General features: G+C 44.8%; 2 protein-coding genes across 2 annotated transcripts in view; one reads left to right on the top strand and one right to left on the bottom strand.

Annotated features, from left to right (window-relative positions):
* The window catches only part of LOC143106114 (betaine--homocysteine S-methyltransferase 1-like), a 16,484-nt gene extending 7,430 nt beyond the window's left edge, over positions 1-9,054 (top strand). The window contains exons 7-8 of the mRNA XM_076270301.1: positions 6,901-7,129; positions 8,767-9,054. Coding sequence (XP_076126416.1) covers positions 6,901-7,129; positions 8,767-8,848 — 311 coding nt within the window. The 3' untranslated portion in view covers positions 8,849-9,054. The remainder of the gene's footprint in view (positions 1-6,900; positions 7,130-8,766) is intronic.
* Positions 9,055-9,146: 92 nt separating this feature from the next.
* The window catches only part of LOC143106113 (4-hydroxyphenylpyruvate dioxygenase-like), a 15,700-nt gene continuing 12,346 nt past the window's right edge, over positions 9,147-12,500 (bottom strand). Inside the window, exons 12-14 of the mRNA XM_076270300.1 lie at positions 12,145-12,267; positions 11,394-11,510; positions 9,147-10,468 (exon numbers count right to left, since the gene is read on the bottom strand). Coding sequence (XP_076126415.1) covers positions 10,358-10,468; positions 11,394-11,510; positions 12,145-12,267 — 351 coding nt within the window. The 3' untranslated portion in view covers positions 9,147-10,357. The remainder of the gene's footprint in view (positions 10,469-11,393; positions 11,511-12,144; positions 12,268-12,500) is intronic.

The following is a 12,500-nucleotide window of genomic DNA, read 5'->3' as shown; positions in this document are numbered from 1 at the left end:
TACATCCTGGTCCATAGTGTAGTGTACCTATACTCATCCATACCTACAGTATTTTCACTATATCAGCTGGGTCAGTGAACAATTTAAGCGTAAACATACACTTATTTAACAAACACTTAATCCAGTAATCGGCACACTCCATCAGCTGAACAAAATACATGCCATATACTGTATGTGAACATTCAACACAGTTGTTTTACAGAGAGTATTTAAGTGTCAACTCTAAAGCGTTGAGGAGGGCGCACCATGCGCCCACATCTGGTTCTCTGTTCCTGAGGGGCAATGACCGGTGTGTTTGCCACCAGGTCAAGGGCACTGTCCACTGTTGAGGAAGACGTAGGTGTGTTTGCCACCGGGTCAGGGGCACTGTCCACTGTTGAGGAAGACGTAGGTGTGTTTGCCACTGGGTCAGGGGCACTGTCCACTGTTGAGGAAGACGTAGGCTCACTTGCCACAGTCTCACAGCTCTGATAGACATAGGGCCGTGAAGCTGAGAGTGCCGTGAGCTGCCGGTTGTGCACAGGAGTAGTGGCCAAGTTACAAGTCCATGGTGAACAGTAGGGCTTCAGGCGATTATAGTGAACCACCTTTGGCTTTGCCCTTGGGTCCAGTTGGTCTTGTAGGTTGTAATCCACCCCAATTTCCCCTGGGGATGGGTCAAGGCGTTGCAGTACTTTGAAAGGTCCCGTCCATCTGGGAGACAACTTGTGTCTGGCAAGTGCTGGAAGATTAACCCACACAAGGTCACCTGCTTCATAAGCATTGTGCCTCATGTGGCGCTCATAGTAATACTTCTGTTTAGCACCTGCGGCCGCTATGTTGTCTGCTACCATATTAAATGCAGAATAAAGTCTGTGTCTCACAGCCGTGGCGTATTCACCAGGCGTTCCAGGTGTAGCATTTGTCGCTGTTGGCAAGTCCCCAAGAATGATATCTGCCGGCAAACGAGCTTCTCTACCATGAGTCAGAAAGAAAGGAGTGTGGTTAGTTGATGAATGCACACTTGTATTATATGCAAACTCAACATGGCGTAGATGATCATCCCATTCACCCCCTTTGGTGTAGAGGAACTTGGCTAACTGGTCTTTAATAGAACGGTTAGCTCTCTCTGCCATACCATCTGACATGGGATGATAGGCGGTTGTCCGTGTCTTGTGGATTCCTAGGTGTGTGCATAACTCTTTGACCAAGTCTGAGTCGAACTGGCGTCCCTGATCTGTGTGCAGACTCAGTGGTACCCCATGTCTACTAATGTAGTCCTCAAACAAGCATTTCGCAACGGTCGTTGCTTTTTGGTCCGGTAGAGCAAATAAATCCATGTACTTTGTGAAGTAGTCCATTATAACTAGTATATAACGATTGCCCTTGTGACTGAGTGGCAGTTCCGTCAAGTCAGCGGCAATCTTTTCAAAAGGCTTAGTTGTCATTATGTTTTGCATTGGGGCCTGCTGGTGTGGAATCTGCGGCCTGCGTGCCTCACATGCAGTACATTGGAGGCACCACTGAGTAATGTCCCTGCTCATGTGTGGCCAATAACAACGGGTTACTGCATTTTGTAATGTTCTTTTGCAGCCAAAATGTCCAGCTAGGGAATGGCCATGTAACATCTTAAAGACTTCATTCTGCAACCTAGTCGGGACCACCACTTGACAGACAGGGTCACCTGGTGGGGGTCTGACCCTACGACATAATATAGAATCCACAATGACCAGTCTGGGAAACTCTTTCCAGTAGTGACGTAACTCGGGCAGCTCACACTTCAGCTGTGAAAAGGGTGGTCTACTGTCACTCAAGACCCATACGGTGACTGTTTTCAAGACAGGGTCTTCCTTTTGAGCATCCTGAAGAGTTTGTCTGTTCAGGTCAAACCAGAATGATTCACTGGGTACAGGATTCGCCACAGCAGGCTGTACTGACAAAGTCAACGCGGTAGGTTCTGGTGATGACTGACAATCTGCAGGACTGACAATCTGTGTTTGTGCTGAAACTGAGTTCACATGTATGGTTTCTCTTATAGGCATACTGTCTTCACCCCGACATGGACGCCGCGATAAAGAGTCCGCATTGCAGTGTTTGAGACCTTGCTTGTGTTCAATTGTCCAGTCATATGGGTCTATCTCCAGTGCCCATCTTGCCCTGCGTCCAGTTGGATCACAATCCAAGGCCATTTTTCTCAGTCCTAGGAGAGGTTTGTGGTCTGTAATGATTCGGAATGGATGGCCTGAGAGATACTGGCGGAAATGTCTTATGGACCACACAATGGCCCACAGCTCCCGATCAAATGTTGACCATCGTCTCTCGGTGGATGTGAGGGTATGACTACCATAGGCAATGACGTGTTCCTTGCTGTTCGCCTTTAGCTGTGACAGCACACATCCAATAGATATATTAGAGGCCTCAGTGAAAAGCAAGAATTCTTTAGAGAAATCTGGATATGCCAGAATGGGGGTATGTGTGAGGGCATGGCGGAGAGTGTCAAATGCTTTTTGTTCCATATCAGTCCATGAAAAAGGCTTTCCTTTCTGAGTAAGGACATGCAGAGGCTGTGACATCTTGGCAAACTGATGTATAAAACGTCTGTAATAAGAACAGAGTCCTAAGAATGCCCTAACCTCAGTAGGATTCTCTGGTGTTGGCCAATCCCTCACTTTGTCAATATTCTTTGGGTCTGGTTGCACACCTGATGCAGAAACAACATGCCCTAAGAATGTCACATGAGATTGTGCAAAGTCACACTTTGACGGTTTCAATTTAAGGTTTGCGGCTCTGAGACGTTCAAACACCTCCCTCAAATGCAGCAAATGAGCAGAGAAGGATTTACTGTATACAATTATATCATCAAGGTACACTAAGCATGTTTTCCAAGACAATCCCTGTAGTACCAGCTGCATAAGATGTTGAAATGTTGGGGGTGAATTGACTAATCCCATTGGCATGACTTTAAAATGATAGAGAGAGCGGCCAGTAGTGAATGCCGTTTTTTCTTGGTCTTGTTCGTCGAGCTGAACCTGCCAATAGCCTGATGACAAGTCCATGGTACTGAACACAGCAGAGCCGCCCAGTGCATCTAGGGTGTCATCTGTTCTGGGCAAAGGGTGTGCGTCTTTGATTGTGACTGAATTTAGTGCCCTATAGTCTATACAGAACTGCCAATTTCCATCTTTTTTTCGCACCATCACCACTGGCGCAGCCCATGGACTATGGCTCTCCTCTATTAAGTCTTGTGCCAACATGTCTTCCACTTGTGACTGAATCACAGATTGCATGTGTGGAGAGGTGCGGTAGGCGCGTTTTCTGATGGGGGAAGCTGAATTTGTATTGATTTTGTGCTTAACTAATCCAGTTCTTCCAAAGTCATTTGGAGTCTTGCTGAACACATCCGTGTATGACAGTAAGAGACATTTAAGTTCAGAAAACTGAGAATCTGAAAGACTGCCACACTTCACATCAAATGGCAAAGACTGTGGGGACATTGATGGGGTGGCTGATATCTGACAAACTGCAGGACTACCTGTACTGATTTCATTGTCTGTTACTGGAGTGAACTGTCCTAGCTGCATACCTGGTTGGAGTACAATGGGAGTATTGGTAGGGTTCATGACGCGTACAACAGTAAAACCGTTGTCAGCTCTTGCAAGTGTACGTGCTACTGCAACCCCGTCCAAATCTGTGTGGTAAGGCTCCAAGAGACCATTGTATCCTGTCGGTGAACAAAGATGAGCAACCGTAGGCATCAGTCTCGCTGCACAGTGCATTTCACAGTGAGGGGGTATGGTGGTGCATTCAACAATCTGGGCAGTGCAGCTGTCTGGTGTCATTTCTGAGGTGCGTAGCAGGGGCAGATCTTGATTGTGAAGATGACATAAACCTCTACCTAAATCTAACACAGCATAATGTTGTTGCAAAAAGTCCCAGCCAAGTATAATAGTCTGACCAACATTCCTAATAACTTGTACTTCATGTTGCAAATTCAGTGAGCCTAGACGCACAACAATGTTCACAGTGCCAAGTGTGTCCAAATGTTGCCCTGTTACAGACTTAGACAAGATAAAGTCCTTTTTGAGAGGCCTTTTGTTCAATGATGGAAGTGACATTCTTATATTCTCATTAATAAAGGAAATGTTTGAACCAGTGTCCAGCATAATATGCATATCAGACCCTTCTACTATTCCCCTTATGTAGGCAACGAAAGTGTTGCAATTGTCATTGTCTGTTATAGAAGAATTTTTGTGCAGGGTATTTTGTCGGCCACAAGGTGGCACCATTGCACAATGAGAAGAAGTTTGGTTCAGCGAATTACTATTTGGGGCTGGTTTGAGGCTAGCTGACGAATGCCCCACTGCATCAGCTAGTTGAAGTTTCCCTGCCGATAGCCATCCTGATACCCATGGTCACTGTCATGATGTTGATGATCACTCCTGTCGTCTCGGAAAGAGACCCGGTTGCGCACTGGACTTGGGCTGTACCGACGGTTTCTGAAGTTCCCTCTTGGTTCACTGTAGTGAGGCCGTGACATCTCCTCATCAGAGTAGTCTGGGTGACGATTAGGTGACGATTTGGAGTAGTGGTCTCTGGGAATCTCCCCCCTGTGTGGAGAGTGTGGTCTATCAAGGCTGCGTGCATAGTAGTCCTGTCTGCGATTGTCCACACTCTGGCGTGCAGACCAATTGTGGTGCCACTCAGGAGACAGATTACGACGACTCATGTGAATGGTAGGTGAAAAACTGCGACCATATCTCTGTGCTGCCGAGGAGTACCCTTGGTCTCCGCCCCGTGGAGAAGAGGATCTCTGAGGGCGGGTTGGTGAATATGCATTGTGACGTGACTTCAAGGTTTGGGCATTAAGTGTCAGTTTTAGGTCAGTTAAGTCTTTGCTTAAGTGTCTAACGGTGTCTGTGAGATCTTGTACCACTTTATGAAGAGGTGCCGTATCATCTGTGATTGTGTTGACTGATGGACTTGTGGCACCGCAGCTGTTTGGAGCAGGTGCTGTTGGTGGGAGTAGTTTAGCAGCCTGTCGGGCACGCTCTGCTTGGGTAGCAATATCAAAAGCCTCTTGGAATGTTTTTACTCCTCGCTCATGACACTTAATCTGAAGTTCCTGATCCAGCCCAGCCAAAAAACGTGTGAGCTTCATATATTCTGTAGCGTTTGGCTCAAAGTCTGGAGAAGCCTCTTTTACCAATCTACATACATCAGCAGCATACACCTCAATGGCCTCATTTGGCCTCCTGCTACGTGAATTAGGAAAGGCCTGGATTGAGGCTCCAGTCTCTTCGGGGGCGTGGTTCGAATCCCACCGCTGCCACCAGTGTAAACCTTGATATGTTCAGGAGTAGGTTCTCTGAATAAGGATTCACGTACAAACGAGTTCGAACTGAAAAGCGTGTTTATTCACCAGCCACAACGCCAAATCTCACTTTTCCTGTCCAACCTTGCCACTTCCCCTTTCCCCGCTAAGCATTCTGGGCCTTGTAGTTCTGGCCAGGTATTACAGTTCTTACACTCAACTTAACTTAGGCAACACATATACTACTGCTAACTTAACTTATGCAACACATATTCTACTGCTAACTTAACTTAGGCAACACATATACTACTGCTAACCTAACTTAGGCAACACATATACTACAACACATATACTACTGCTAACTTAACTTAGGTAACACATATACTACTGCTAACTTAACTTAGGCAACACATATTCTACTGCTAACTTAACTTAGGCAACACATTTACTACTGCTAACTTAACTTAGGCAACACATATACTACAACACATATACTACTGCTAACTTAACTTAGGCAACACATATACTACTGCTAACTTAACTTAGGCAACACATATACTACAACACATATACTACTGCTAACTTAACTTATGCAACACATATTCTACTGCTAACTTAACTTAAGCAAAACATATAGGCAACACATATACTACTGCTAACTTAACTTAGGCAACACATATAACTTAACTTAGGCAACACATATACTACAACACATATACTACTGCTAACTTAACTTAGGCAACACATATACTACAACACATATACTACTGCTAACTTAACTTAGGCAACACATATACTACTGCTAACTTAACTTAAGCAACACATATAGGCAACACATATACTACTGCTTACTTAACTTAGGCAACACATATACTACTGCTAACTTAGCTTTGCAACACATATACTACTGCTAACTTAACTTAGGCAACACATATACTACTGCTAAGTCAAGTCATTTTATTTCTGTAGTTCATTAAACACAACAGAGGTTGGGTTTACAAATGAAGTCAAGTCACTACTACTGCTACTACTACTTGATTTGTGTTGATGCAGTAACATAAATAAAGTGAAGGGCCGTTTTATAGTCTTTGGTACATGGCCTACTTGGGTAGCAAAGATGCGTAGAGCTACACAAGGAGTATTTGGTACATGGCCTACTTGGGTAGCAAAGATGCGTCGAGCTACGCAAGGAGTATTTGGTACATGGCCTACTTGGGTTGCAAAATGTTTTTTTGGAAGATAACGCAAGTGCCATGTGACTCATTTCTGATAGGGGCGCGTATTCCACGTAGCTCCTCCTCTCCACTCGAGCTAACGGTCTCCTGTACTGCCCTCCTGTGTGTGTGTGTGTGTGTGTGTGTGTCTGTGTGTGTGTGCGTGTGTGTGTGTCTGTGTGTGTGTGTGTGTGTGTGCGTCTGTGTGTGTGCGTGTCTGTGTGTGTGTGTGTGCGTGTGTGTGTGTGTGTCTCCTGTACTTCCCTCCTGTGTGTGTGTGTGTGTCTCCTGTACTGCCCTCCTGTGTGTGTGTGTGTGTGTCTCCTGTACTGCCCTCCTGTGTGTGTGTGTGTGTGTCTCTGTCTCTGTCTCCTGTACTGGCCTCCTCCTCTGCAGCGCTGGAGTCCAGAGTGGTCAACCGCTGGGACGTGCAGAAGTACGCGCGTGAGGCGTACAACGTGGGCATCCGCTACATCGGCGGCTGCTGTGGGTTCGAGGCGTACCACATCCGCGCGATAGCCGAGGAGCTGGCCCCCGAGAGAGGCGTCCTGCCCCCCGCCTCACAGAAGCACGGCCTCTGGGGCAGCGGCCTGGAGGGCAGCAGCAAGCCCTACGTCAAGGCCAGGTCAGTACACCAGCTACGTCAAGGCCAGGTCAGTACACCAGCAAGCCCTACGTCAAGGCCAGGTCAGTACACCAGCAAGCCCTACGTCAAGGCCAGGTCAGTACAGCACCTACGTCAAGGCCAGGTCAGTACAGCACCTACGTCAAGGCCAGGTCAGTACACCAGCAAGCCCTACTTCAAGGCCAGGTCAGTACACCACCTACGTCAAGGCCAGGTCAGTACAGCACCTACGTCAAGGCCAGGTCAGTACACCAGCTACGTCAAGGCCAGGTCAGTACACCACCTACGTCAAGGCCAGGTCAGTACACCAGCAAGCCCTACGTCAAGGCCAGGTCAGTACAGCACCTACGTCAAGGCCAGGTCAGTACAGCACCTACGTCAAGGCCAGGTCAGTACACCAGCAAGCCCTACGTCAAGGCCAGGTCAGTACACCACCTACGTCAAGGCCAGGTCAGTACAGCACCTACGTCAAGGCCAGGTCAGTACACCAGCTACGTCAAGGCCAGGTCAGTACACCACCTACGTCAAGGCCAGGTCAGTACACCAGCAAGCCCTACGTCAAGGCCAGGTCAGTACACCAGCAAGCCAGATCACTATATTATAGTGAATAACTACCATTCATCATATAGATCACTATATTATATTATATAGTGGAAGGCCTGATGTTTATGATGGTGTGTGCAGGCCTGGTGTTTATGATGGTGTGTGTAGGCCTGGGGCCTATTGCACAAAACTAGAATAAGGGATTAAGCCGGGATATCTTGGTTATCCTGGCTCAATTTATCCGTGATCCGGTTGCACAAAAGCGGGATAGGGGGCAGCAGGATATGTTATGGTATAAATCACCATGGCGATTTATTCTGTGGAGCTAGCCTGCTCCAGACCAGGCTAAGTTCCAGGATCTATTTAATCTCATCCCTTATCTCAGTCAGCAGTCACCACAAACGGAAACCAATAGTTAATCCACTGCCCACTACACATTGTTATCACATATAACTAGACCCACTGTCATTATTTAAACGTTTCATTAAATAACTTTTACATATCGCCATTCCCGACATGTCGCGACTATGTGACGTCACGGGAGCGGCGTAACCATTTCGCACATGGTGGTCGCGACACTAGTTGCAATATTCTCATAAACAGAGGTGTTGCTGTTTGTTGCTGTTGTGAAAAGGCTATCGCTACCTACTTTACACTGTAGAAGAAGCAATGAAGCCGCTCTAGTTGCCATGGTGAATCAGTGAATCTGTGATCGGTGGCGGGGTCTATTTGAGGGAGCCGTGAGCGCGCACTTATCCAGGATAGGTTTCACCTGGCTTGATGAATCCGTGTCTGCTCATCCTGGCTTGCTCGTTGTGCAACCAATTAAGCCTGTACGCTCTTGTTTTGGATTCATTGAGCGCAGCTCAGCAACTTATCCCGGATGTCTTAATTCTGCTTTTGTGCAATAGGCCCCTGGTGTTTATGATGGTGTGTGTAGGCCTGGTGATGGTGTGTGCAGGCCTGGTGTTTATGATGGTGTTTATGATGGTGTTTGCAGGCCAGGGCAGGTATTCCAGAATGGAGGTGAGATGGAATGGAACAGTGAGATCAACTCTAAACTCTAATTAACGTGTCCTCTCTGGTGTCTACAGGGCCAGCCGCGCCCACTGGGAGACCCTCAAGCCCGCCTCTGGAAGACCCCTCTGCCCCTCATTGGCTATTCCTGATGCCTAAAGCCCGCCTCTGCCCCTCATTGGCTATTCCTGATGCCTAAACTCACCTCCTTAATCAGGCCAATTTTTTTGTTGTGTAACCTGAAATAAAAATCAAGAGGAAATGTTTTCAATGTCTAATGCCCTAATGTAAATAAATTATGCAAATCCATGTCAGTTTTCATGGGATTTTAGTGATTAATAAAAACATTTAATCATATGCACCAACCTGTTGTCTTCCATTCTTACCATCAAACACACACACACACACATAGAATCAGACAATAATTGAAGATGTTTCCCATCAGTTTTTGTTTTTAATGAGATCTTAATGTATTCTACAGGCTAAACGGCCTATGAATTCACTAGGTGCTTACATAGTGGACAGTTTCCCTTGACTACATGACGATTAGCATGTGGGTTTGGGATGCAGAGTGAACAGTGTTGTTACCCCAGTAACAGTCTCTGTGTTCTGTCTGCAGAGTAAACAGTGTTGTTACCCCAGTAACAGTCATGTGTTCTGGCTGCAGAGTAAACAGTGTTGTTACCCCAGTAACAGTCATGTGTTCTGTCTGCAGAGTAAACAGTGTTGTTACCCCAGTAACAGTCATGTGTTCTGGCTGCAGAGTAAACCGTGTTACCCCAGTAACAGTCATGTGTTCTGGCTGCAGAGTAAACCGTGTTACCCCAGTAACAGTCATGTGTTCTGGCTGTGCAGAGGGTAACAGAACATAAAAGAAAGCAATATCATACAAAGAATCATCGACTAATTCAAATTGATGAAAAATGTGCATAAAATATGCATGAAAGTATTGAGGCTATGAAGGTACAGAACATCAAATAGTATAATATTCACCATGTAATGGGCTATACTGTGAAAAAGAGGTTGTGTTCAATATTATTTGGATAACAGTAACACTGAATATCTACCTAAAATAGTCTGAGAGCTTGGGAATGGATTTTCAAATACATATGCATGTTCAAAATCATTACTTCATATATATATATATGTTAATACTGCATTTGATTGCATTGATGTGCGTATTTCTCTTTGGCCAAATTGAACATGTGTGTGTGTATCGTATGTGTAGATCTGTATGGATATGGAACACAAATGTGTGTGTGGGTAAGAGTGTGTGTTTGTGTGTGTCTGTGTGTGTATCGTATGGAACACAAGTGTGTGTGTTTGTGTGTGTCGGTGTGTGTGCGCGTGTGTGTGTGTGTATCATATGTGTAGGTCTGTATGGATATTGAACACAAGTGTGTTTGTCTTTGTGTGTGTGGGTAAGAGTGTGTGTGTGTGTGTATCGTATGTGTGTATGATCTGTATATATATATAATATATGCACTTCTTTTTATGGTTTATGGCTCAGTGCAAACCTGTGGGTGTGTGTTTGTGAGAGAGGGTATGTATTTTATGTGAACATGCCTTTGTGCTTACGTGTGTGTGTGTGTGTGTGTGTGAGAGTGTATTTTATGTAAACATGCCTTTGTGCGTACGTGTGTGTGTGTGTGAGAGAGTGTGTGAGTTTCAGAGTTTTTCGGACAGGCCATTTGGAGTTAAAATGGTAAGGTTGCCTCTTGCGTTCTGGTCAGCCTCGATGGCCTCGAACAGAGACTTGAAGTTTCCAGCCCCAAAGCCCTAGAGGATTATAATCACGTGACATCATTAGGATTATAACCATTAGGATTATAATCACATTACATCATTAGGATTATAACCACGTTACATCATTAGGATTATAACCATTAGGATTATAATCATGTGACACCATTAGGATTATAATCACGTGACATCATTAGGATTATAACCATTAGGATTATAATCATGTGACATCATTAGGATTATAACCACGTGACATCATTAGGATTATAACCACGTTACATCATTAGGATTATAACCATTAGGATTATAATCACGTTACATCATTAGGATTATAACCACGTGACATCATTAGGATTATAATCACGTGACATCATTAGGATTATAATCACGTGACATCATTAGGATTCTAATCACGTGATATTATTAGGATTATAATCACGTTACACCATTAGGATTATAACCACGTGACACCATTAGGATTATAACCACGTTACATCATTAGGATTATAACCACGTTACACCATTAGGATTATAACCACGTGACATCATTAGGATTATAACCATTAGGATTATAATCACGTGACATCATTAGGATTATAATCACGTTACATCATTAGGATTATAACCACGTTACACCATTAGGATTATAATCACGTGACATCATTAGGATTATAATCACGTGACATCATTAGGATTATAATCACGTTACACCATTAGGATTATAATCACGTTACATCATTAGGATTCATGTTACGTCATTAGGATTATAATCACGTTACATCATTAGGATTATAATCACGTTACATCATTAGGATTATGCCACAACTTTTAATCATTTAAAAACTGTCCCTCCCCCTATCAATTTCTTTCACTCTCTCTTCCACTGTGCGTGTTTGTATTTATGTGTTTGCATATATATGTGTGTCTGTGTGTGTGTGTCTGTGTGTGTGTGTGTCCTAACCTGGTGGTTGTGTCTCTGGATAACCTCCAGGAAGACAGTCGGTCTGTCCTGCACAGGCTTGGTGAAGATCTGGAGCAGGTAGCCGTGGTCATCGTAGTCCACCAAGATCTTTAGCTCCTATACTCCACACACACACACACACACAGAGAGAGAGACACACACACAGAGAGAGAGAGAGAGAGACACACACACACACACACACGTTTACAAACAAAATGTCATTATGACTCAGCATGGCTGGCTTCAAAGCAGACCACATCTGCTCTTCAGCCTTATCTGACCTTATCTGGGGTCAAGGTGTGAAGAGATGAGCCATATACTCACAGATTAAGCATGAATTATATATCCATTCATTGCTTAAGCAACGACTATCAATTCATCTGTTTCCTTATGCACGCATACACACTAAAGCAATGAATATATCAATTAATTTATGTTACACACTAAAGCAATGAATATATCAATTCATCTATGTTACACACTAAAGCAATGAATATATCAATTCATCTATGTTACACACTAAAGCAATGAATATATCAATTCATCTATGTTACACATATTAAAAAGTGTGTAAGTGTGTGTAAGGAGACAAATGAGTTGATATATTCACTGCTTTAGTGTGTAAGATGTGTGTGTGTGTGTGTGTGTGTCTGGTGTGTGTGTGTGTGTGTGTGTGTGTGTGTGTGTGCGCGTAATAGTGAGTAAGGAGACAGAGATGACCTTATGGCTCGGGACGCCCTGTAAAACTGACCTCTAGGACGCTCAGGTCCTCTTCAATGCGGACCTGGGAGTGCTTCAGATTCTCCTTCAGCTGCTGGTAGTAGGTGTCGGGGACACACATGAACTCCATGCCACGCGCCTTCAGGTTACGGATCTGGGGGTACACACACACACAGGTTACAGATCTGGGGGATACACACACACACACACACAGGTTAGATATCTGGGGGGATACACACACACGCACAGGTTACAGATCTGGGGGGATACACACACACACACACAGGTTACAGATCTGGGGGTACACACACACACACACACACACACACACACACACACACACACACACACACACAGGTTACAGATCTGGGGGGATACACACACACA

Source organism: Alosa pseudoharengus, unplaced genomic scaffold, assembly GCF_046254945.1.
Source record: "Alosa pseudoharengus isolate Yale_2024_CS ecotype anadromous, Long Island Sound unplaced genomic scaffold, YU_APseudo_1.1 YU_APseudo_1.1_scf_6, whole genome shotgun sequence".
NCBI classification, from domain to species: Eukaryota; Metazoa; Chordata; class Actinopteri; order Clupeiformes; family Clupeidae; genus Alosa; species Alosa pseudoharengus.
Note: the sequence above shows the minus strand (reverse complement) of the source record. Positions and strands in the feature narration are given on the sequence as shown.